The sequence below is a fragment of the Mustela putorius genome, unplaced genomic scaffold, assembly GCF_011764305.1.
Source record: "Mustela putorius furo isolate JIRA1106 unplaced genomic scaffold, ASM1176430v1.1 tig00003834_pilon_pilon_pilon, whole genome shotgun sequence".
NCBI lineage: Eukaryota > Metazoa > Chordata > Mammalia > Carnivora > Mustelidae > Mustela > Mustela putorius.
The window spans coordinates 24,228,568-24,255,588 of NW_025421987.1; the positions used below are offsets into that span (position 1 = coordinate 24,228,568).

The 27,021-nt window shown below is 36.0% G+C and overlaps 1 protein-coding gene across 4 annotated transcripts in view; it reads left to right on the forward strand.

The window, feature by feature from the left end:
- Positions 1-25,984, forward strand: part of EPHA6 (EPH receptor A6) — an 887,146-nt gene extending 861,162 nt beyond the window's left edge. For all 4 annotated transcript variants that reach the window (XM_004773009.2, XM_004773010.2, XM_045088243.1 and 1 more), the window contains 4 exons: positions 8,314-8,507; positions 10,685-10,756; positions 19,192-19,341; positions 20,676-25,984. In XM_004773009.2, coding sequence (XP_004773066.1) covers positions 8,314-8,507; positions 10,685-10,756; positions 19,192-19,341; positions 20,676-20,790 — 531 coding nt within the window. In that variant the 3' untranslated portion in view covers positions 20,791-25,984. The remainder of the gene's footprint in view (positions 1-8,313; positions 8,508-10,684; positions 10,757-19,191; positions 19,342-20,675) is intronic.
- The last annotated feature ends 1,037 nt before the right edge of the window (positions 25,985-27,021 follow it).

A 27,021-nucleotide genomic window follows, 5' to 3' on the forward strand; every position in this document is an offset into this window, starting at 1 on the left:
GAAAGATACAGGAAATTGCTAAAGGCCCATTCCCATTATTTCAACCTTTCCATATTACTGAGGGAATTTTTGCATTTATTTGAATATGTACTATACCAAGGCAATTGCCAAAATGGCCTTCCTTTGCACAATTTTTCAAGAACTGCTACTATCAGTATGTAGGCAATAGCAGCATTTTAATTAAATATATACTAATTATACTAGCATGATGCATGTCTGCTAGAGTCAAGAGTGATAGAGAATATTATGAAAGGCAATCAATCACCGTTGTAAATAATTCAGATGGTAAAGTTCCAAGTAGAGGAAACCAATAACCAATATGCTACTACCACAGGGTAATTTTCAAGGGAAACTTTTTTGTAACTAAGTGACCACAAAGCTAGAAAATGTATACATGCCAGTAATGTTTTCATAAAAAATTAATTATAACTTTGATATATTTACATATTGAAATATTTTTACATTCTTTAGCTCTTAAAATTTTTATTCCATCTTTTGCTCTCTTTGGAGCATTTACAAAGAGGACATTTTAAGAGCCCCCTTTTCTTTATACTCATAAAGTTGATTTCCATATGTCTTATCTAGCCAGGACAGTCTCTAGCCCTGTCTGGGGTTTGGTCTCCCTGCATTTGGAATTCTGTGGGAAAGGAAGTCCTATTCTGTGAAGGCCAAATCTAGACCTGGAGGTTACAGAACCTCAGATTATAGAGAGGTTACCAAAGGCCCTACAGATAAAGACCTCAGTTTCAGGGACTCCAGCTTTTTGAGCTAAACGGTACAATTGCAGGCATTGAATCCAGTTGTCTTTTCTTCATTAATGAGGACATAGAGGCCTGCCCAACAGTTTAGCACTTCGATGCAGTTCAGGGGATTACTTTGCTAATGCTCTTTGCATGACTTACAAACTGAAACATCATTACATAATGTTAGTTATTTGTCACAACAGGTGTGACTTTCAACCATTAGGGGTAAACAATTCTCCAAATGGCAAATCTTACCAAGAACCTTTAACCTCTGAGAGTCCTACACTTCATATTGTTCCTCATTGTGTCCACTCATTCAACAGTCTCAAAGGTGGTAACCTCCTATAGACAACCACTCTTCATTTTAAAAAGGTCCTTGATATTCTATAGTGAGTTCCAAAAAGTGAGGTTTGGGAACTGCCCTAAATGTAGACTTTCAAGGAATTTGTTATCTTAAACTTGAAAAGGAAATCTTAGGCTTCCATGCCCTAATGATCTACAAATTACAAATGAGCCTCTGAAAAAATGTTTTCTGTCTGTACCTTATTTTTTTCACTCCCTTGTATCCTTTTTTCTTATCAGACACTGAATTTCATTTGGGTCTTGATTGCCTTTCACTGAATTTTAAATCCTAGATGTGGAAAAATATCGAGTAAGAAAATCAGTATAAGATTATAAATGTTATTTACTTATAACTACGTCTTTCCTTCCTTCTTTTCCCCTCTCCCATGTAGACATAATCTTTATGTTGCATATCAGGAAAAGAGATTACCAGTGTTTTCAGCATTATTGTATTAAATATCAAATATCCTAATAAATATAAGTAATCATTACCCCAAAAAGGAAGTATATATTGGTACCCTTTGCCTCACTATCTTCTTTCTACCTAAGACTATAGGTTTTCCACAAAGCCATGATGAATATTTAGAGGGAAGATAAGAATAAAATCATTTCACATTCCATTTACTAATGTACATTTCGGTAGACTAAAATTTTGAGACAGTTTCTTTTAAAAGAAAGTATGAATAACTAAAGTCAATGTGCTTCTTTTTGGAGATACTTAGCAGCCTTATAACATAAAAATGTGATTCCCTGCACAACCCAAGCAGTCCTTGTTCAATGGTATTGTTCAGGGATGTCTTAACGTCTTCATATTGACTGTCTACTTCTTGTTTGACTGGCTTAATAAAAGGTGCACATTGCCTGCTTTGATTCAGAAACTGTCAACACAATTGGAAAACTCATCAGATTCAGCAAGAGCAGAACAGTCTGCTACGTGCCCCAACTGAGCCTTATGTTGATTCTAGGCTGCTAAAAATTGCGGTGTCAATGACAAGGAACCAGTATGGTCTATTTGGAACAACCAGCCAGGTTTTAGATAATAAATTCTGACAGAATCTAATTCCTTCTACCTCTGCATGGAAATTATTACTGCAGTCATTTTCATATTTTTTTCACTTTATTTTAATTTTCTTCTTGCATTTTTAAATAAGGGTTTAACCTTGTATAACTTTTCTCCAAAGGATGACAGCCTACACCTATCACAAACTGTTACAAAATTCTCTGTAGTTAATTATCACTCCTTCATATCCTAAAACAACAAACCTCAATTAGTCTTTTAGACAAAGTATCCCATATGCTTCTAGCCCCTCATGAGCCCTTAACTAAGGAATCAGAAAATACCTATAAAACAAAGCTGCTCACCAAAGACATGTTTATGAAGATAAAGGTTAATATAGGTTTTCCCAAGCTTCCCATAAAATACAGCTTTCATAGATCACATATGTGACCACTGAAGCTCTATTTTTTTACTTGACAAGGCATTGTGCTAGATGCTGGGAACCTATGGGCAAAAGAAACATTTGCTGCCCTTGAGGGGCCCAGCTCTCCCAGCTGAAAGAGCACAAGTGTTTTGGAATGGCCAGAGCAAAGGCCTGGACACAGACAAAGGTGAGGACCAAGAGCCAGGCTCAAGGCAAGCAGCCACAGAATTTCAGACGTGGGAGAAATGGGATCACAGTACCACCTCAGGATTGCTTCCGCTGCACTGTGGGAGATGAGTGGAGAAGGGAAAGGAAGAGGAGTGGACTCGTTAGGAGGCTGTTAGCAAACTAGGAAAGAAATCATTTGGAGGGAGAATTCAAAATGGAGCGGATTTAAAATATATGAAGGTAGTAGCATTAGCACGAATTCAGGTGCTTTTGAGCATCAGGGAAGAGAGAGTCCCAAATGACTCCTTGATCTCTGTGTTGAGTCACTGAAGAACAGTGGTACTCTTTGCAAAGGACAGGAATCCCAAAGGAGGAATGGGATGAGTTTTTGTTTGTTTGTTTTTAAAGATTTTGTTTATTTATTTATTTGACAGACAGAGATCACAAGTAGGCAGAGAGGCAGGCAGAGAGAGAGGAGGAAGCAGGCTCCCTGCGGAACAGAGAGCCCGATGTGGGGCTCGATCCCAGGACTCTGGGATCATAACCTGAGCCGAAGGCAGAGGCTTTAACCCACTGAGCCACCCAGGCGCCCCTGGGATGAGTTTTGAACAAAATAAATCTAAGGTGCCTGCTTGACAACGTCATAAAGATCTACTGAAAGTGATAGATTTAAAAAACCCACAGAGAAGGCAGAGCATGAGCTGCGGCTGTGCCAGCACATGCAGGTAGGTGGGGCAGCATGGAGTGCACAGAATGGGGAAAGAGGCTCAGGATTTAATTCTGGCACAAAGTCAGGGATCTGGCTCAAGGCTCAGGACAGATGTTCTCTACCACTACCATGATCCAGAGGCTATCAAGATGATAATACCAGTTCTTTTTTCAGGGAATTATTAGCTATGCAATACTGACCCAATCTATGTATCAGTTTGAGCTTCAGCTTTCTTACCTATAAAATATGCATAACCATACTTACATAATAAGGTAATCCAAGACCTAAATAAAGCGAGCTAAGCCAGAGTGTGGCACATAATAAGCTCTCAAAGTTAATATGTTATTTGAATCTGAAACCAGAAAGCTCAGAGGAAATTGAACTCATCATCACTCCGGCCCCAAAATTGTTTCTTCTCCTGTGGTCTCTGTCTTTATCAGGATACCAACCCAAAAACCTGTCCTGCCACGTCTAACCTTAACCCTATCCTGTGTTCCTGTCCAATCGCCCGCTTCCTGTATGCCACAGTCGTTGCCTCCACTAAGGCCTCCACTAAGGCCATCTCTTGCCTGGATCACTGCAAACCTCCTTCCTGATCTCCCATTCCTCCCAGTGTGCTCTCCACACTGAAGCCAGCGTGAGCTTCCCAAAGGCAAATCTAATGTCAATTTACTTGCTAAAACCCTTTTCCCTTTGCAAAAAGTCACTCGTAGCATACAAAACCATTCATGACCCTAAGAACTATTATTTTTACTTAACCTCCCAACCTCAAATCATGCCATCCCTCTCTTTGAAGTCTCTATTCTAGCTGCACAAATCTGCTTTCATTCCCTGAGCAGGTCCCATAGTCTACCTTCAACCTATCCAGTTGACCCTGCTACCTTCTATACTTCCTGTAAGATCCAGCTCACCTCCTCTGAGAACCACGGCTAGGTTAGGCAGTTCTTCACATGCTCCCATAAACTCCCTGTTCTACTTGGCACTTACTGTATTCAAACTCCCCAGTCGTCTTCACTAGATTATATGTTTCCTAAAGACAGATATTTCTTACCCATTTGTTACCTCTTATACATAGCATGCTCAATAGTAGATGTTAAATGGTTAATATATATCTCTTTGGATGAATAAATTTAAAAATCCTTTAGGAAGTTGTCTTTTAACCTTTTTTGTGAATCACATTGCTTAAATCTCTTCCTTTGGCTCCCTTGAAGCCAGGACTTTTAAGGGTACAATCTTGGACAAGTTAAACCTCTCTCTATTTACATTCCTTTTCTGTAAGGTAGGGAAAGTGATAGTACCTACCTCACAGGTTTTTATGAGGACTGAAAGAGTTGATACATGTAAATCATTTAGAACTGGTACCTGGAAGTATCCGAAAGCTCTCATTAACAGCTGTTATTGTCAGGGTTGTTATTGTTGTTACTATTATCCTACAAGGACCCTTTATGTATGACAATTGACATGATACTGGGCTCCACAAATTTTACAAAGTCACAAGTTAAAGAATTAAGGGAATGTAAAAGTCAGAGTTCAACCAGAAGAAAAGGCCACTGTCCCCACAGAAAAGCATCCTGGGGCCAGCAACATTGCTGAACTCATTATGGGTAAAGGTTCCAGACAAGGGTCCACACTCTTCTTTTACAGACAATTATGAGAGCAATTTGTCAAAAGAGACTATGAGCAACCCACTTGGCACTAAGCAGTCTGCACTGGACATTAATTATTTACCACAGTTGTCTAGGAAAGTCAGCAAAGGACCATGAAGACACTGAGAAATAGTAACCCCTCTAGACAGGAGGAAGAAGCCACCAGTCTCACAGAAAGCTGAGTTTGAGTCCAGTCCTTCTCTCCTGGGGAACAGCAAACCCTGGTCTCACTGGCTCATTGTCCAAGAAAACCAAAGTGAGATCATGAGATCACTTGGAGAATGCAGCGCCATGCTCCAATTTTTGATCAACATGTCCTTCCTTCGGAGGGGATTCCAAATGCTGCCATGCTCATACTTTGAATGCCTCTGGGGTAGTTTAAAACTTCAGGTTTTCTAAGAATTTGCTGCTCTATCAAAATACATTCAAAAATTTCTTCTAATAGCTTTTATTTTGTTCCCTAATATTTATTAATGTGTTAGGCATCATACTAATTGATAAGAATGTAAAATCTACAGGCATAATTCCTGCTTTCAAGTATGTATAGCCCTAGTGGAAAAGCAGATGAATAGTTACAATGCAATGTAATAGATGCAATAATAGAAATGTGTACAAGACTCAGAAGCATTCAGAAATCACTCTCTTCAGGCTAAGATAACATTTTACAAACTATGAAGTAAATACATGTTTGATTTACACAGAATATAAAGTTGAGATCCAAATAAAAACAATGAAGTCAAATGCTATGACAAAATGTAACATGGAAATCATTCCTATGATCCTGTTAATTGATATAAAATTGGAAAGGAAGATTTATAGTGAGAACTAAAAAGCATTTCTGGGGAGTGGTCAGAGAAAAAAGTTTGGAAGCTAATGGAACTCAGTTTAAATGATAGCTCTGCCACCTATGCTGTGTGAATTTGGGCAATTTTCCTAATCTCTCTAGGTCTAAATTTTTTCACTTAAGAGTATGACAATAAAGGGCACCTTGGAAGCTCTGTCCATTAAGCATCCAACTCTTGATCTCAGCTTGATCTTGATCTCAGAGTCATGAGTTCAAGTTCCACATTAGGCTCCAATTTTTAAAAAAAATAATAGCAATAATAACAACTATTGAATTGAGTTATTTTACACAGTGAAGAAAAAGATGCAAATCATGTAGCGCCTGATAGATACTCAATAAGCAACTAATATTTTTTTTCTCAAAATATAACCTCACTTATCATCTATTTCATTCTATGTACTTATAATTAGGTAACTGGGGTAAATCAACTACAGTGCTCTCCTAGAGTGGGATTTTAAAGCCTTTTTATAATCGAATTCTGTCCTATTTTTCTTAGCTACTTTTCAGAACTATCCACAGTAGTTTTGAGGCTATACAAGCATTTTACACATATCTTATTTTACTAAAATGTGTCACAAAAGGTCTTAAAATCCAAGCTTAGTTGATAACAAACATAATCAGAAAACAGATAAGAAAAAAATCTTGTTCAATAATGGTATAAAATGAATACAAAAATGCTAGTGTCATGACAGGTTAAAGTATTCTGGTCACAAAGACACTGATGGGATTATAAGAAATTCCCTAGTACCAAAAAGCTAAAGCTTAGCAGTTAAGAGGTTCTTACAGGCATATTATTGCTCCTTTTTGCGAACTGCTTCTAGCATGAATTATGGACATTTCCGAGTCCTGTCAACAGTGTCAGTTAAAAAAGATATTAAGATGTGTTTTTACAAATTACAAAAAGTGTGTAGCTGATGCTACCATAAAGATAGGTCTCAGGTTAACAATCTCAACACTTGCATTTTTATATCTATTGTTGATGAAGGCAGGGATGAGGTTGAGGTGTGCCTGCCTTTAACTATCAGTCTGTTCCTCAGCTTCCCACCTCAAAAATGGGGGATGGACCCTTTCCTTTTTCTTTCTCTCTTTCAGAGATGATATAAGAATAAAGGGTTGCATAATGGGGCGCCTGGGTGGCTCAATTGGTTAAGCACCTGACTCTTGGTTTCAGGTCGTGATATCGAGGTTGTGAGTTCGAGCTTCATGTTGGGCTCCACACTCAGCATGGAGTCTTCTTCATATTCTCTCCCCCTCTCCCTCTGCTTCCTCCCCACTCTTGCTCTCTCTCTGTCTCTCTCTCTCTCTCGCTCTCTCTGTAAAATAAATAAATAAAATCTTAAAAGAAAAAGAAGATAAAGGGCCACATGAATACTTTGAACACATAAAAAAAAAAATAAGCTATATAAATTCCAAGTCAATTGTGTTATATTATTAGGAGATTCCCAGGTGGGCCATATAAAAAATAGATAACTATCCTGCCTTATTTTATATTTGATCTCCTGAGTTCAAAAAAGCAAAACAAAAAAAACTACCTTATTGTCATCACGTTGTTATTCTTAACTTCGGCTTCTTATAGAGATTCCTTTCCCTAGACCCTCCCTCTCCCATATAGTAGCCGCTAGCCACATGGGGCTATTTAAATTTAAACTTTAATGAATTAAAATGAACTAAAACACAAAGCTCAATTCCTCAGTCTTTTTAGCCACATTTCAACCACTCAACAGCCACACGTGACTAGTTTCTATCATGTTGGACAGAGAGAAAAAAAGTTCTATTGGAGAGCACTGTCCCTGAGGATACTCAGGCTTGAATGATCCTGTTGCCCTGTAGTCTTAAGCTAGCCACTGAGAGCATTTCAAGGATTGAATGACCTTAGGAGTTCAGAGAGGACTTCATAATCATGTTGGAGTCAGACTAAGGGAAAGGCAGAAGTAAGCAAAGAGAAATTAAATAAGCAATAAAGAAGAAAGAAGGAATGATAGCCAGCAAAAGAACACACAGTGACATTATTATAAAAGGATAAAAAATGACTCAGGAGTTCAGTGCTTCAACAGAGGTACGATTTTACTTAACACATTTGTCACATGTGGTTTGCACCAAACACATCAATCTTATACTGACTTTCTGATGCCCTAATTGGGTTTGAGACGTTCCAGTTAAATCACACAGGAACTATTTCTTGAAATTGTGATGAAGCTTAACCTCCCCTCTGAATACCAAATGTTTAGAAACATTTTCTTCAAAGAGACGTCAGCAGATATTAATGTAGATACTTACAACTTTTGTATTTATCTTTGTTTGGGCTGCTTGTACCCACAAGTTTTCATGTTTACCAATATTTTTGTTTCTACTTCCCGAATAAAAAAGAATGATAACTTAGCATATGTCGTGTTATTTGTCCCAAAAAATAAGAGACTAACTTGTGTGTGTTTGCATTTAGGTCATCCTGTCCATTGAAGAAGGCTATAGACTTCCAGCTCCCATGGGCTGTCCAGCGTCTCTACACCAGCTGATGCTCCATTGTTGGCAGAAGGAGAGAAATCACAGACCGAAATTTACTGACATTGTCAGCTTCCTAGACAAACTGATCCGCAATCCCAGTGCCCTTCACACCCTGGTGGAGGATATCCTTGTGTAAGATGCATAGTGTTGATTTTCTTCCCCTGGACAGTCATTTCTTTCAGGCTATAGACAAGACTAACAGGTAGAGAGGAGAAAGTTTACCATGATAACTATCTAGTTGTCAACCTTTTAGAATATTTTATACAAACCATATTTTATTTACCAGCTGTGAAAAAAAATTTCTAAATTTTTTTTTTGTTGTTCTTAAGAAAACAGTGTCTCCTTTTGTTCTCTCCGTATCTAATTTTTCTGAGTTACTTTTGTTATATTTTTTTCTTGTGGGGGTCTTTGGTATTTGTGTATCCTTTCTTTATTTATTGACCCTGTAAATAGAATTTACCTCTGTAAGTAGAATTTGTATCTACAGATTCTTTAATTTTCTTGTCCATTCTATGTTCTGTCCCTCTGTTTGAAACAGCAAGCAAGACAGGGGCAATTTGTGAATCAGCCGGGAGTGAGAATGTTTCCTGCTGACATGATCACACCCAGCTGTTGTTACTTTCCATTTCTAAAACCAGAAAAAGACAGATGACAAGACAAGAAAATGAAGGCACTCCTATGCCATTTTATAAAAGTCAGTAGAGTTGAGAAGATCTTCTCACCTCTCTCTAAAAAACAATTATAAGAAGGGGAGAGTAGAAGGAAAGAGACACTTATCTGTTTCTGAAAAGATTACATTTAAAATATTATCAAATTGAGAATATATGTGTTTAGGCCAAATTGGACTTAGAAATAACAAAAGCGTTTCCAAAGCTCACTCTCCTAACTCAGGGGACAGCCAACGGAATATATAGATGTTCAGCTTGAGGTCATAGGTTCAAGTCAGTGCAGGCTTTTTGTGATAATAAGGCCAAAGGCTCTTCAAGGACTACTTAAGCAGGCCTCAGTTCACTGCAGAGCACATAAGAGTTCACCTCTAAATCACTAATTGGCAGCCTCAGTAAAGTGAAGCCAAGCATGAAATAGCTAGAGATTAAACTATTACTCTAGCTCATCTTCCCTAAAGCAGTCCAACAGAAGAAGCAGTAAAGGGCTGGGGTGGGACGGGCTTGGGTTGGGGGAGTGACCTAGGATTTTAAGGACACTTAGTGAAGGATTTTAAGCAAGAGAATAGCATGATCACATTTGCGTTTCTAAAAGATCACTCTAGAGCTGATTTAGACTAAGTGCAAAAGAAGGAACAAGACTAGAAACAGAGACAGTTATGTGTTTGAAGCCCAAGCCAGAAAAGATTAGGGTCTAATTCATGAAATGGGAGTAAGTTTGGGGTTGGGAGATAAGAGGATGGATTTATTCTCAGGCAAGGAGAGCAATGTGTCTTGGTCATTGATTGAATATGGGAGGGGGAGGAGAGAAAAGAGTCAAAGATTCTATCAAGTTACCTTTTTAGACAAGCCGGCCAATAATATTACCACTAAGAGAGAGAAGGAAGATAGGGTTTTGCAATAGAAATGAAACCATTTCAAGTAAACTGAATTGAACATGCCTGTGGGGCAGGTAGGTGGAGTTGTCCAATAGGCAGTTATATTTGTAGTTGAACCTCAGGGGGAAAGATCTGGGCTGAAGATTTGAAGATCATCAACATAGAGACGATAACTAAAGATTCATGCATAGTTGAGATGACCCATGGAGACTATCAGGTATGAAAATTAACAGAGGGAAGTAAAGAAGGGTGTTCTCTGGAATACCAAGATTTAAGAAATGAGGTGAGGGAGAAGACCCAAAGGAGACCAAGAAAGAAGAGAGCCAGACCGGTAATAACTAAAGCTGGGAAAGGGTGGTGACATAGAAGCAAAAAAATGGGAAGAGTTCCAAGGAGTGTAACGTCCAAGACTTCACAAGAGCTTCAGCAAGATAAAAAGTGGAATGGGTCCTTCGAACTTAGCAGCAAAGTGGTCAGGTATCTATGGGCAGCCTTAGCAAGAGCATTGGAATAAAAGTGCATAAGACAGCTGGCAATGGAGCAGGAGTAAATATGAGATCAGAGAGAAAAGCAATACAAAGTACCTAGAAGCCTGTCTCTGAAGGGAAAGAGAAGTAGTTAAAATGTTTCTTCATTTTGTTTTTATGTTTTACTGAAGAGATGGGCATGCATTGACATTGAAATGAAAGAGCTAATGCAGTGAATGTGTGTTAATGGTTTTCTATAACCTGAACTCATTTAATCCAGGCCTCTCATTGTGGTATAGGGTTAATGGACCCCACAGCCAGTGCCCATCAACAGAGCTCTCTAACTGTTCTATGGCAGTAGAAGCAGGCAGGTAAGAGCCTTTTTTTTTTTTTTTTTTTTTTTTTTTTAAGAAAAGCAAGTACAACAATTTCTTCCCTGCTTTTTCGAGACTATGAATGTTTATCATAGCTGGAAAACACTGATGAAGACTCTGAGATGAGAAAATGCCAAAAGTCAAAATGATCCAGAGGTAAAGTCAGTATGAGGACTTGTGTCATGGGGCCAGAGATATAGGGTTTAAAGGGTTTAACAGGATGTGCAGCCATCCTGTGGACAGGCCAGCAGATGGCAAGTCGGTGATGGTACTGCCACACGCGGGCGAGAGTTGGGTACTTTACATACAGTTGGCAGTTTGATTTGATTCTGAAGTCTGATATCCGGGAAACCAAATAGAAGTTTCTGTGACTGATTTGCTATCCTTGTTTCTGACAAAGATCTATGTACTAGTGTTTTCTGCCTTTAATACACTTTTCTTGGAGAAACAAAGAAAGACAGAGTTCTACTGGTACACACGCCTGAACTGCTATCACCACTCTTATTTTCACAGCAGCCTGAGCAGGTTATCCCTGCCAACCCCTTCACCTCCAGTACTGTCCACCCACCCTGTCCCTGATCCCAGAGAACTGAGACTGTTTAAAGGAAAAAGGGCACCTGGGTGGCTCAGTTGGTTAAACAGCTACTTTTGTCTCAGGTCATGATCCTGGAGTTCCGGGGTCAAGCCCTGCATCAGGCTCCCTGCTTGGCAGGGAGTCTGCGTTGCCCTCTGACCCTCTCTCTTTTCATGCTCTCTCTCTCTCTCTCTCATTCTCTCTCTCAAATAAATAAAATTTAAAAAAAAAATAAAGGGAAGAGACATGGTATGAAGGATAACAATTTAGCTAAAGGATTTGTGGTTTGTTTTGTGCTTATAAAACTGTGGCACTGTCCATCCCCCAACTCCCAAAGCCCAGTCATCTGTCTCAGTGCGCTGGATTAAAGGAACATGACAGGGAGTAGAATTTCAATCTCTCCGCCCATTTATCTCTCAAGCAGGTAAAGGAGTTTAAGGGTGTAATCCACAGCAACTCTGATTAAACTCACCTATACTCTTATTAGACTCTGGAGTCTCCCCAGCCTCCTGGGATTCCCTCACGCTTCTGTACTGACATAACTCTCTCATCCACTAGGTCCCCATGGCTTTTATTCCACTCTAATTGCTTTTTTCTCAACAATTCACCTGAGAAGCTTTTATCCTTTCTCTTGACAGAATAGTAAGAAGGGAAAAAATTAAGGCAACAAAGGGGAAATGAGGAAAGCTGTGAAACCCGCAGCTCAATAATTTTATACTAGCATATTAGAAATTTTATAAATCTTGTATCTGTAATTTCTCTTCTCAAAAGACAGAACACCCAATAGATTAAAAAAAAAAAAAAAACTGTTGGTCAGGGAAAGCTTTCATTGGAGCAGCTGTTCTGAATAATGCTGATGTTCTTGGGCCTGGCACACTCCCGTGGGAATATTCAGAGCTCTGTTCAGTTCTTCTCTCTTACTCAAGAAAGTATATGGATGTATAAGGGAACATAGCAATATTATAAGTATCATTTTAAATCTAATTGATTTAAAAAATAATTTGCAGAAGTACCTTGTTAATATAGGTAATCACCCTTTCATAAAAGTGAATTTCGAACTACCTTCACTTTTATTCATTCAACAATGTTACCTTATAACCTCCTTTTTAAAGTATTTGTAACTATCACATGGTGTACAGCCCCTGGGCGAAAAGGCCAACTTTGAAGCCAAGTCTATGTGGAGAATGACATCAGGAGCAGGGCCTGGCCATGACCTTTGAAACACCACTCACTCCCTTTCCTTTGGCCCTCATGATAAATGCTATAGCTACTCTCAATCCCAAGTCAAACATATCCCCATGGTTCCCAGGGTCACATCTGAGGTCCAGTGGTTTAATAGTGTAATAGATTAATGACTATATGAGTGTTCCTTCGCCCGGCCCGACCTTCCACACCCCACCCACGTTATTCTACACATTTATTCTCCAACCTCTTCAACTCTCACCCCTGATTCCTTCACACACCAAAGCACTACATTGAAGTCAGCTGGCAGTGCCTTTTTGACCAATGTGACCATGTAATGGAAAATAATACTTTTCTCTAGTCTCTGCCATAGATCCCCAGCACTGACAAAAACTTTTTTACAGATTATGGGCTCTTTGGTGAGATCAGCTTAAAAAGGGGCATCCAGGGATGGGCAGCAGTTGACCAGAAGGACAGTCCATGGCAATCACCTGCTTCAGAAATCATGCTCTGCCCAGGCCAAGACACTTAAGAATAGTTTCTTTACCCATGGGGCCACAGTTAAGGATCTTAAAACTTCAGCTTTTAGGAACTGGAACCACCACTTTCCTTAGTACACATAAATCTCTGTTGAACTTCCAACTACTTGGGTATCAGTAATGTGTGAATCATGAGGATAGGGAAAAGTTCAAACCAGTATCATAATTAAGAACCTCTGCTTTAGAAAACCACAAGTAAATGTTTTAAGACTAAATGGTACTACCTCCTCCATCCAATTCATAAAGCACCTCTAATGCTGTCTTCTGAGGACAGGAACTTTCAACAATTGGATATGAATTTTTCCATTGATTTCAAGAAGATCTTGTTCATTGCTGTCTAGGCTACACATAATCAGCACTTGCCTGGTTGTTTCTACCAGGTCATAGACGACTTGTTCTAATTTCTATAACTAGAAGTTTTAATGGTATTTCCCATGAGAGAGAAATGAATGGCTAGCCAAAATCGGTGTTGTAATTGATTGATTATCAAAACTCTGTGGAAGGAAGACAGAATATTAAATATTAATCAGGAAATAAGAAACTTCTACCTGTTAGATAATCTAAACTTAATTCACATGAGCTCTTGGCACAAGCTAATGATAATACTGATGTTAATACCAACATTAATACTGATAAAAATTCCAATATATATCATCAATAATAACTTTTATTGCCATTTGTTGAAAGCCTACTGTGTTTCAGTCATTGTACCTAGGTACTTTTATCTATAAAATCATTTAATCCACCCTATTACTATCCCCATCCTTCAGATTAAGAAAGAGAAACTCAAAGAGTAAAGAAAGTAATTAGTGGATCAGACATTTTAACAAGGTCCACCAACTGCAAAGTCCTTGTTATGTCCACCACACAGTGTACAATCATGCAAAATGGCAAGGTTCTTCCCATTATGGCACTGTTTTAGAAATATGATTATAAGAAAAGTACTTTTTTTTATATTTCCACATAGATTTTCTCTGAACTAATCAGACTTCCTGGATGGGGTATATTAAAATCCCAAAAAGAATTTGCAGTGGAGCACAGCCTGTTATTTTATGTTCTACTAAGCAAATCCAAGGAGTTAGAGTATATGCCCTCGTTCATGGGAATAAGTAACAAACACTTAGTCAGTATATCCCCTCAACATCCTCCTACAATGTTCAGCCATGTTCAAGATTATGTTCAAGTTTGCTATCCCACCTGACTATAGAGAGGACAAGGTTTTCTTTTTCATCTGATAAAACAAATTCTTCCTTCAAAGTTTAGGTAGATAATTTGTATATTATGTATGGATTAACTAAATAGTGTGAAGTGTAATCCCTGAGTTATGAGATCAGAAATGCACGTGAAAGTGGTGATATTGAATAAGTTGAACACTGTTGCTATTGTTCTAGATCACTTCACCCTGGGCTACCTCACTCCACCTATAGCTGCCTCTCTCTCCACTCTGAAACCCACAAAGGCAGGGATAAGCAAGCACCATCAATATGTACTTACTATTCAATTTAAGGGAACTAAGTCAAAATAGATCATTCATCATGAATCAGCCATTATGTCATGGACTAAACTTTTCTATACAGAATACTCAAGTCTAAATCACCACTTATTTAAAATTCCTATAAAACTTTCAGCATTGTGCTAAGGCCTACAGAAAATAGAAATATATGTGAAATCTGGTCCCTGCCATCAGGGAATTTTAACTTAACCTTTTTAAAAAATTCTTCTGTCTTATAGATTTTTCCCAAAGAAGTAATTTAACTGAAACAAAAAGATACATACTATAAGATTGAGTAGTCATCTGTAATAAAAGAATATTGCTAGCCCCGTAGGAGCCTAACTTCAGGGAATTAAATCATTAAGTATCAAAATGTAGATCATTATATACTCATTTGATTAATATTTATGAATACTACTGAAACATTCAAATTATTAATAAGTAACTGAAATAAAGGCAATGTAAAATAGAATGGACCTAATCTGTGCAGTTCCGCTAACCATGTATAACAGCTAGGGGGAAAAAGTTATCTTGGAGTCATAAAGAGAGAAAAGCCTTTAAGCATGTGATGGTTTCATATTAAAACAAGATCTTACTTTGCAATAGTATTTCTCAAAGTATAACTTTTCTTGAATCATTTTTAATAAATCTATTATTATTATATTTGCATGATAAATATAAAACATGGAAAACTTTTGGAAATAAAAACCTTCTTGCTATTTACTGGCAGTTTCCATATCTATTGATTATCTATGTAAGAACTTTCTAAATTAAAAGACTAGTACTGGGTCACCCAGGTGGCTCTGTCAGTGAAGCATCTGACTCTTGGTTTCAACTCAGGTCATGATCTCAGGGTCCTGGGATCAAGCCCCACATGGGGCTCCGCACTCAGTGGAGAGTTTGCTGGAGATTTTCTCTCTCTCTCTCTCTCTCTCTGCCCCACACCCCCTGCAGGCATCCTCTCTCTCTAAAATAAATAAATAAATCTTAAAAAGAATAGTACTATTATGAACTCAAAGGGCTCATTAGAGTAAAAAATTATTGGCTCTATCAGTGCTACTCATTTTTACATACTTAGATGTATTACAAGTATATATTTATTGAACCTTAAACTGTGTCATTACCTATTCTACCTATGTTCCAGCCCTCTCTCTAATCTAAATTGACCATCATTTATACATTTATAATTTCCTAACTTTACCCCTTCCTCATTTTTCTGAGGGAAGTGAGAGACCCCTGACCTTCTGTTCTACAATATGTACTTTTTTTCAACATGAGCTGCAGATTTTGCTGTAAAGATATTTCTCAGGTGGGCAGCTCCCACTAATCACCAAAGAGCAGAAATTTCTATGTGCTCAGCAAATGGCAGACTGAATTTATCATTGTACATGGTTGATAAGAAAGGGCGTTTATTGTTTATTAGGTAATATTCCAGAGAATTCATGTGAGGGTGATGGTACCCAGCCCTCAAAGCCGGAAAATAGCAGCATTTTTCAACTTCTTTATAAGATAAGGTGAAAGAAGAGTTATTGCACAGTGGCTATGAACAATGAGGGGATCCTGACCTTACTAAATCACCTGCCAGTGCAGTGGTAGAAAGGCCAAAGAGTAACTAGGTTACTAAAGATGTGTGGAGAGAAAGGGAATTATGGTATTGAAACATTCTGGGAGCAAATAGTGCATGCTTTTCAACAGAGAAATAGGCCACTTAAGGCATTTGGTATACAGAATGTCCTTCCATGTCCTTTCTATACTAAGGACATAAAATTAGCAAATTACATTTCCACTCACGGATTATAAATTGTGAACGCTCGAGAGTTATTCCAGAGTTATCTCAGGAGAGAGAAGTAGAAGTCACCTGACACTGTCTGTGCATCAAGTCTGGCATGGGACTATGAAGGGAAAGTCACTTAAATACATTCTTTTAATTTTGTTCAGTCAACAAACTTCTTTGACAAGTAATTAAAAGATATGGGAGCCACCTTGTTTTAAAATAGGACATTCAGTTTCCTAGCATGTGTGGCTTTATGTTAGTAAGCAAAAGGGTACCCTGATCATTTTGATATTTAAACTTAGTAAATTATAGCAGCATTTCTTAAACTACGTTTTATAGAAACTAGTCAGATAATTTAGGAAAATAATGTAGATGCCATTGCTAATTTTCTTGTATGTTCACATTGTACATTAGAACAGTGAAGACTTGGAGAAATGCTCTTAAAAATCCTATTTAACTCTGTTTGCAGTGGATACCTTTATTAGTTTTTATTTTATATGAATTTTGCTTATTTTATAATACTTATTGATATTAACATCTCTAGGAAGCAACAAATATGGCAATAATAAAGTATTTATGATAGGTTTTCAATCTTTGGACATAACTAATCTTCATTAGGGTCAAATCATGAATCCCTCCAATATTAATTTGGATGAATCAGCCCACAATCAAAATAGCATTGCAATTTATTGTATAAGAAAAAAGCATGTAGCTTTTATCAGCCTCCCAAATTGGAAATATAGTAACAGAAATGATTACTAGTAAAAAAAAATACAAATCACTCTTAAGAATTACCGGACTCAATATGAACCACTATGTAGTCACAAGATACATGCATTTAATTTATGCACATTTGAATTATATATTAAAAGCAAAACCCCTATTTTTTCCTCATTTTCTCTCTTCATCTTCATCCCCATCTTCAACTAGACCCCAGTCTGGGAAAAGGGAAGTCAACATAACAATCAAAGGAAAACCAAAGAATGAACTCGAGGCCTTTAGTGGGGACTTTGTCCTAAAAAATTCCATGTGACCTCTTTCAGAGTCTTCAAGAGTTGTACAATGTACAGGGCCTGATGATTTAAGGGTAATTTAAAGGATTTTTATGGGTAATTTTGATTATTAGAGGTTTTTATGTTTTACCTTGTGCACTAACCTTATAGCCTAACTCCCATTCTCATATATTTTTAACAAAACAATACCAGAGTTATACAACATGCATACTCCATTCTGTCTCACAATGGAGTTCTTCTTATTTCATGTGGTTCATATACTGTCATTCATATACTAGTGTTCATACACTATCGGTTTCTAGTTAAAGTGAAATAGTTCAAATATGAATGGTAAATATGATTATAATCAAATATTCCAAATACGAATGTTAAAATTATGGATCTAGTTAAGTCCCCATGGATTCTTTCCTTCTTTAATTTTATAAAAAATTAAAAGCAAAGTAAATGAAATTTGGATTAACCTTCTAACTTTTAATGGGAATATTTTCATTACTTATAAAATACTGATTTGACTCAAATACCATCACAAAAAAGGTTACTGCCCTACTATTTAATATAAACTCTAGACCTAATAACTTTTAATGATGTATATATTACCCTAGAAGACTAATAAAATGCTTATAAAAGCACTTTTTAGTGCCAGGTAAAAGCAGAATAATATAGTTTATTGCCAGAATCAGTTAAATATATAATTCTTAGTTAATTTTACTATAGTTTCTAAGGTTACTTCCATGCTTATTCTATCTTTAGCTTATATATAAAACTATTCTGTATATATATGTATATATATACATATATAATGTATATATTTATGTATGAATACACACACATCTGCTAGCCTTTCCAAAATAATACCTTTATATTATTTTTATATTAAAAGTACAAAAATATGGGACTCCTGTTTGTAGCTCAGTTTGTTAAGTGTCCGCCTCTTGATTTTTGGCTTAGGTCATGATCTCAGGGTTGTGAGATTGAGCCCCACGTCATGCTCTGTGCTGGGTGTGGAGCCTGCTTAGGATTCTCTCTCCCCTTCTGCCCCTTCCCCACCTCCCAGCCTCTCAAAAAAGAAAAAAAGAAAATAAAACTACAAAAATATCCCCAACTGCAATGCCCTTTCATTAAATATTAGAAACAAAAATACAGATGTCTGTTTCACTTACATTAAGATCCATTAATGCTGGATTCCCTTTTCTTGTTAACCCAAACTTGCATTGATTTTGCTTTGTTTTATGCCATATTATATCTGTGCTTTGGGCTGTTTTACTCTAGGCTTGAATGTATGTAAATCTTATTCATGCCACTGAGCTCTGTAACAGCAGAGATTATTTTTTAATAAATAATAAATTCTTGTTGAATGTTTGAGAATAAATAAATGGAGGCTTGATCAATGAATTCACTGTGAAAAGGAGAAAGGACTGTCATATCAAATGTAAAAAAGGCAAAAGGGCAAGGATTTGGTGACAGGTTAGAAAGTATAAGAGTAAACAGCCTATGGCTACTAACTGTCCTTTGGGGATGAGGACTGGGCTATTCCTCAGGTTTGAAAACACAATTTTATGCAAGAGGAAAAAGTAAATAGCAGTTCACAAGATGTGGGTTTTCTCAAGCTATATCTAGTATAAAACCCAGTTAGTAGCAAAAAAGCAGAAACAGACAAAGTGATAAGTGAAACTGACCAGATAAAAGTGGCTGATTTGAATATAATGGAAAATTAGAGATTATTTTTTAATGGAGTATGAAAACATTAGAGGCAAGGATATTGTAAAAGGAAAAAAAGGGACTTGGATATTTTTTGCTGTCTCTGACTTTTAAATGGTCACCATGGGTTTTGTTTGTTTGTTTGTTTCTTTTCTTGTAGAATGCCAGAATCCCCTGGTGAAGTTCCGGAATATCCTTTGTTTGTCACAGTTGGTGAATGGCTGGATTCTATAAAGATGGGGCAATATAAAAATAACTTCATGGCAGCAGGGTTTACGACTTTTGACCTAATTTCAAGAATGAGCATTGAGTAAGTGGTCCTAGGTTTATTATTATGCTTAGCAGTCCACTCAAGTTGTTACAAATTCAAATACCGGATCAAAACACCATGATTCAACTACATTTCCTAATGCTAGTATGGCATTTCCACGTCTTTCCTCACCATTTCTGATTATCATTCTAGTGGTAATTGGACATTACACTTTTAACTATTTTCCTTTGGAAGAATATGTTTAATTCGAATAGCTATTTTAAAAATTTGTAAATGCTTTCTGAAATGTATATTACTCTCATTCACATCCTAGACTACATCAGCACAGTTTACCTAAGCAAATTACTTATGACTCACATATACTAATTTTGCATAATCAATTCCTATTACCTTCATCAAATGGAGTAATTGCAGTAGTACATTATCATCATGTAATTTCAGAGCTCCTTATCTATATTATACAAGTTGGACATTTTTCCATTGTCTCAAAAATTATTCCTTGCCTGGGTGCTATAAAAAGTTCTTATTCCTTGGCTGGGTGCAGTAAAACATGTGCTTAAAAGGTAGATACTAAAACTAGTTGGTTGAATCATATGAGATTGCCATTAGTTTGAAATAGTAATGGCAACTTTATATAGTTCAACTTAATACAAGAATATTTTTTTCAGATTATTTAATGACCATAGGGCTCAGATACAGTCTACATTGTATCTTCTACCCTATATATTATTTTGCTAACACTTTAGATATAGTTATCTAAATTGTAGAATTTAGATAATGATAAAAATTTTCAACAGTTAAATTGTAGAATTTAGATAATGATAAAAATTTTCAACAGTGTTAACTGGGGCACCTGGGTGCTCAGTTGGTTAAATATCCAGCTCTTGATTTCGGCTCACATCATGATCTCAGGGTCATAAGATTGAGCCCCTAGGTGGGCTCCGCACTCAGCAGGGTGTCTGCCTGACATTCTCTTCCTCTCCCTCTGCCCCTCCTCTCTCCCTCTCTGTCTCTCTAAAATAAATACATAAATCTTTTAAAAATTGTATTCCCTTTAGGTCTATGGAATGTCTGAACATTACGTTGGTACCTGAATGTGAAATTTTCCTTTGTATCCTTAAATTTGAGGTAGACTTGATACATTATCTGGCACCAGGGAGAAGAAAAATGTAACTGTTCACCTGTATCTCTGCTTAAACTCTCATTTTACCAGCTATACAATTTTTGTTAAATTCATAAGCAAATCTGACATGGGACACACTTACCATATGTAAATCTTCATTTCCTATCTCCTTGTACTTACCAGATCTAAATATTCATATTCTCTCTCCTCCACTCCCACCCCCATCTCTACATCTTTTTCTCTCTCACAGTGATATTAGAAGAATTGGAGTCCTACTCATTGGACACCAGAGACGGATAGTCAGCAGTATACAGACCTTACGTTTACAAATGATGCATATACAGGAGAAAGGATTTCATGTATGAAAGTACTACAAGCACTTGTGTTTTGTGCCTCAGCATTTCTAAAATGAAAGATACCCTCTCTACTACTCTCTCTTCTGATTCTCCAAACATCACTTCATAAACTGCAGTCTCCTGTTCAGACTACGGGCACGCACCTTTTGTTTATGCTTCCAACCTGGATGTTAAAATTATGCCTCATAGCTCCTCTCTGAATAATCTGCAAATAAAACCCTGGCCCACCTCAGATTATCACTACACAATGGTAAATTACTCAGCATGGATGTGTAACTTTGTACAACAGTATTTGGAAAGTGTTCACGAACTTAACCCAAAGGAATTTGCCCAGGTGTGGCTTCCTTAATGATGTATTTAGAGTTTGATGGTAGATGAAAAAGAAATAGTTGACATTTCTTTCATGTTTTGTGATCAAGTAGCTTCCAAACTGACATGAATATTTTAGATAATTATATTCAACTCTATGGATCATATTGTTATTTGTTTTATTTGTATGTGTATTTATTTGTATTATATTTATTTAACTATTGTTGCCTGATGTTGTTAGAATTATTTGCAGAAATAACCAGTGATGTCATTTGGTGAATTCTGGTCAGGTGTAACTGCACTTAGGAGGAGGTTATCAGGGAGGGAGAGGGAGAAACATACTGTGCTTTTCAATCTTCTAAGGCTGGGTTTGTTTATTTTTTTTAATTGACTTTATAGTGTCCTACATATTTAGTAGTAAGTGGTAGTTTAGAGGCTTTTCCCTTCTACGTTTTGCTAATTATAGTATATTTCTCTCCAAATATTCTCTCCAACCTTATGAAGATCACCCCAAAAAGGGTAAGAGTGAGACCAGTTTTTGAAAGGATTTCATAGAGTGAAGCATGAAATAAAACCATGTCTATTCCCTTGGTTCACCTTCACAAGTTTGCAAAAGCAGTTTTATCAAAGCACTGAGAAAATTAGTTATTTTCAGTAGAATTGCTTTGAATAAAAAATCTAAGATTATCATCTTAGACTTAATGTAAAAAGAGTAATTAATTTAGTTTAAACACAATTTTATGATAGCTATATGGTGGCCCCCCAAAATAAACATATCTAGCTGAATGTCTGCTATTGGTGCATTTTGCAAGTTTAAGAACTTTTGTATTTTGTTCCTAAAGTATAAGTTACATGAATATGCTGAGCTGTTTTCCAAACCTTTCAAGAGACAAGTATGCCACTGCATGTTCCAAAGAGGATATGAAAAGACCTAACACATGAGCATATATAAATTGTGTGTCAACCTGGACCCATAACACAATAACATAAAAATGTGAACACAGCTAGGGTATGTTGTCATAATTGTCTCAGAGGCTGCAAAAAAAAAGGCAAATGTATTTTTCAGGGAACTAAGCTGAGTCATTTTATCAAAACAGTGTTGCTTTATGAGTAAGTTCAATTGTAAAATCAGCTGTTGACTGTGAAAATACAGAATGGCTCCTGTGGTGAGTTTGGAAGAGTAGGCAAGATGTGTTGAGAGAGAGCGATTTTAAAAATAGCAGGCTGTCTAAAGATGCTTATTTAATAAATCGGTTTTTCTTTGATTTAAGATGTAAAGGTGCCCAACCCACTTCTCCAGTTCCCACCTAAATCACATTTTTTGGTAATAGCAGCTGTCTTGCTATTAAAGGAGACGCACTTTCTTTTATTCTTTTAGGTTTGTTGATTATCCCATAAGACTAGAGCCTTCCACACACATTCTTTTGCTGATTTATCTCCTGACTTTTGTCTACCACAGCTTAATTTTTTCTCATTTAAAAAAAAAAAAGTGTATAGAGCTAGAAGGAAGAGTCTTTAAAGTATTCCTTAAAGTATACTAAAAAAGAAAAAAAAGTGAGAAATGCATCACTTTTTAAGTAAGTGTGTCCGAAATAGCTAGCAACATTTTCTAGCCACCATGTGCATGGTCATGCATCACTCATACACTATCAGCAGTTTGCTTGATACATTTACACAGATCTGGTTACATGTAGAGGAAATATAAAACTTCCACATTTACCTATCTTCAAATATATATTAAATAAGAACAAATATAAAACAGATTAAATTTATTAATCATATATATTTATTTTTATAATACAACAAAAAAGTATTTAGAAAAATAAGGAATAGAATAATTATGGTCTTCCATAGGACTCTGTCAGCAACATCTGTATACTTTGTTGAAATAAATTCTATAAAGTATTTAAACTTCTATGAGATGGGCATTCACTACTTGCAAGATTAAAGTTCACAGTTAAGAATTTTTTTCTTCAAAAATACAGAGATCTTTTTCTATATCTGATTAATTTATATTTCTTTTTTTCTTCCCTAATACCTTTCTACAGTATTATAAAACTCCCTTTCCCCTTCGTCCCTTACCCCAAATGCTCTTTAAAATTTCTTTATAATTACATTTATATTTTTCAGAACTGTAAACATGATAATCCTACGTGTAATTTTGAACCTCCTCATGGTCAGAGATGTTGTGTGTACACGTGGTTGAAATATTTGTGCACGATTAAGCAGAAACATTAAAAAATACAAAGGTATCTATTTCTTAATTGCCTACCATTCACAGACCCCTGATCCCAAGGATATTATAAGATCCAGGAATACTAACAGTTAAATTGCTAAATTTATTTGGAAATTTTATGTGAAATATTTTGAGACTTACTAGTGCACATATTTAGTAATTAACACTGTTTAAAATGCTTAAGCGTAGACCTTAATTCTAGAAAGAAAATTAGTAACTTACATAAATCACAGCCTTCAGTAATGATTTTTGATAACTTCAGTATGCATATACATTCATGTACCTACTTTATTTTAAATTTTCTAATCTATACTACTGAGGAGCTTTTTGGATTTTGTAAATCAAACAGTTGAAGAAACCATTTTCATTTTATTTCCTGAGTGGTCATTTTACAGTCTATAATCAACTCATTATCCCATAGTATAAGGCATATTTGGGAAAAATATGTAAAAACAATGCACAATCAAGAAGAGAGATTAGGTATGTAAATCATTTAAAAAGCAATCAGAAATTGCAAAGCTCTTGGATTAACAAGAATAAAAAAATTACAGCACTTTTGCACTGAGTTATCTTATAGCTGTTGATAAAAAGTTATGCATGCCATAATAAAAAAAAATTGTATACCTGAATACTCTGCATTACTCTTTAAAATATATCCAGCTATCACCTGAATAAAACAGCCTTCTAACCACAGTTCTAAGACCTATATTGGTCCTCAAAGGGAAAAAAAATCCAAATTCAATTCTTGAAAAGCAAAGTCTTTACAAAAATTCTTCTGAAGAGGTGGTGAAGAATTAACCTTAACCATACTGCTTAAAAAAATCAGTTTTTTATATCTTTTCCCTACTGAATTTCTACTTTATAAATCATTCAGTTAACTCTCTTATTCCAAAATTTTCACCAACATTAGGTTTATTTTTTTCTGTTCCTTCATTAAATTTTCTAAAACTTCCTTCCTCACCCTCTCTGTTTTTCTCTCTTTATTCCTCCATCCCATCTCGTTTCCCTTCTCAGCTTCTGTCATTCTACCCTGATCCCTACTGACAAAAGAGCATAGAAAATCTAAAAAAAAAAAAAAAATCTTACCACTCTCCTTTAGAAGAGGCCGAAGATGGAGGGAAGAAAGGAATGATGCAGAACTCAGACATTAGTATTTGGGGCCCCACCACATAAATGGGAGCATTGGCACTCACAGAGAAGGAATGAACTCTGGCTTTTTATTAACTGGGAATTAAGTGCTTTGGAAAGTAATTTCAAAATGGATAATGAAGATCCTTTTCTATAGCTTTAGGTAAGGAAGTTTATTATTAATTTTAAAAAATTTGTATTTTAAGAATCAAAAACCACTATCAGTTCACAGTTGGTGTACATGTACATATAACAGAGACTAGAAGGAAATATATCACTTCTTTTAATATCATCAGCTTAGCTTTTCCAAGCTTTAAGATTCCATTTAGTAGAAAAGACTCATATCACTTCATGTTCAATCCAAAAATATTTTCATGCTTTTTATATGAAGACTCCAAAAGGTAGAGGAATACACTGAGTCAAACTGATATTAGTCTCTCATTTGGACACCGGCCACTGAATCACTTAACTTTTGGTTTTTATGATTAACACTTCAGCAACTTTCAACCTTTATAATGGTCAGTAAAGACAGTATAAACTTTATTTAGTTCAATTTAACAAATACCTGTGAAGTGTCTCCTACACACATAAGATTTTTATGGCAAAGGTGAGTTCGGCTATACTGTCCTTATCTTCAAAATAACTCTTAAGCTTAAAACTTAGAGATTGGAGCCTGTTGTGTTTCCTGTGATTGCCAAGTCACTAAGGGCCAGCTCTTTCCATAGAATAAAAATACATTAAAAAAAATTAATAAAGTCTTGTCCAGTGTGACCTGGGTTTGCAATCTTTATGGGAAGAAATTTATTTTGTACCTCAAATTCTCATAGAACACCCCCCACTTCCTCCAGAATAGAGGAGCATACTTGGAGAATTCTCTTAAGACATTCTCTCCTTAGGAGTCAGATTTTTCTTGTCCAGGGGCAAACTTTTCAGTTTGTGCACAGATTCACTACCTCAAATTTGCCTCCAGTTAGGAAATATTAGCCTTTTTTCAAAACAACTCTGGAAGCATTTCTTGCCCAGGTCAATTCACTGGGGTTAGTAAACATAATAATAATTATGAACCTGCAATAGTTGCATAAAATTCTTTCAAACATGATACATATAACAAGAGAAAGAGATGATTACTCATGCCTAAATCTAACATATTACTAGATGAAATAAAGGAAAGGAAAAATCTTAAGTTGCAGAGGCATAAATAAGCCCACTTCCTCTTATTGTTTCCTTAAAAAACAAAATATTAGTCAGGTATTTCAAAGATTTCACAGGATAAAAATGAATCTTGTATGTTATATGGGATGTGACACTTCCAGGATAAAAAGGTCAACAGATCCGAAGATACAGGTCATCAAAATATAACACTAATCCTCTTTCTTCTAATAATTAGCTTTGAATTTCAAGTTCATGATGGATTTATATAAATGTATAAAAAAAGGATGTTTACATCTTAATTGAAAAATTTGGGGGGCACCTGGGTGGCTCAGTAGGTCAAGTGTCCGACTCTTGATCTCAGCTCAAGTCGTGATCTCAGGGTTGTGAGTTCAAATCCCATGTTGGGCTCCATGTTAGGCATGGAGCCTACTTAAAAAAAAAAAAAAAAAACTTGGGTTCTTTGCTTTGAATTCAAAACAAAAATTGGTTGGTTGGCATTTGCTTTTTTAGGATTTTAGAATAGATTTTAAAGTCTACCTTTGAATCAATGTTGATTCAAAATTACTGAATTTTAAAAATGAAACAAAAATAATAGGAAGAAAAATTTTCATTTACTAAGGGTAGCAAAGCACTACCAAATGAATATAAAGTTCATCTTTCAAAAAATTCTGGAAAATACAAAGTTTTATGTATCTCTTAGTGATACCAAATCACTTTCATTATATTATATTTTTGCACTTTCCCACTGAAAGAAGTTTCTTTCAAAACAAAGAAAGGTTCTCACTTGAGTTTCCATGCCATGCTGGTTAACTTCAGCACCAGATCTCTATATCATTAAGAGAACTTTTGATTTGTTTCATTGAAGAGGAAAAATCTCAAGGAAGAATTTCACTCTCCTTAGACATACCTAATTCATCTTGAAGAATAACAAAGGCATTACAGGAAAACTACATGATAGATGAGTATGAAAGACAGTTCTTAAATGTGATATAAAGAAGCAGTTCCTACTTTCGATTAGAATATGAAGTACAGATTAACAACACAATTTCCTGGAGTTGTAAATTAGAAAGGTATCAAATTCAGTGAAAAATCTTCTCTCAAGTAAAGCTCTTTGCTTACCTATATTTTTCCATTATTTTTAACCTCTGGATATCTATTTTGTTATAAGAAACTCACTTTTGGTTAAGATAAGTTATCCACTCAAATAATAAATGAGGCAACTGAGATATGACTTTAGAGTATTCTACAAAATAACAAAAGAAGAACAACCTACTTCAGGATTCCTATTTAGTTAGCCCAGTCTCTAGCTCATTAGCCCTCAATGAAGGGAAAACTGTCTTTATTCCAAAATGATATATTATAATAAAGAAAAATTCAAGGTACAAGAGCCTTCATTTTTCATATATCCAAAATTT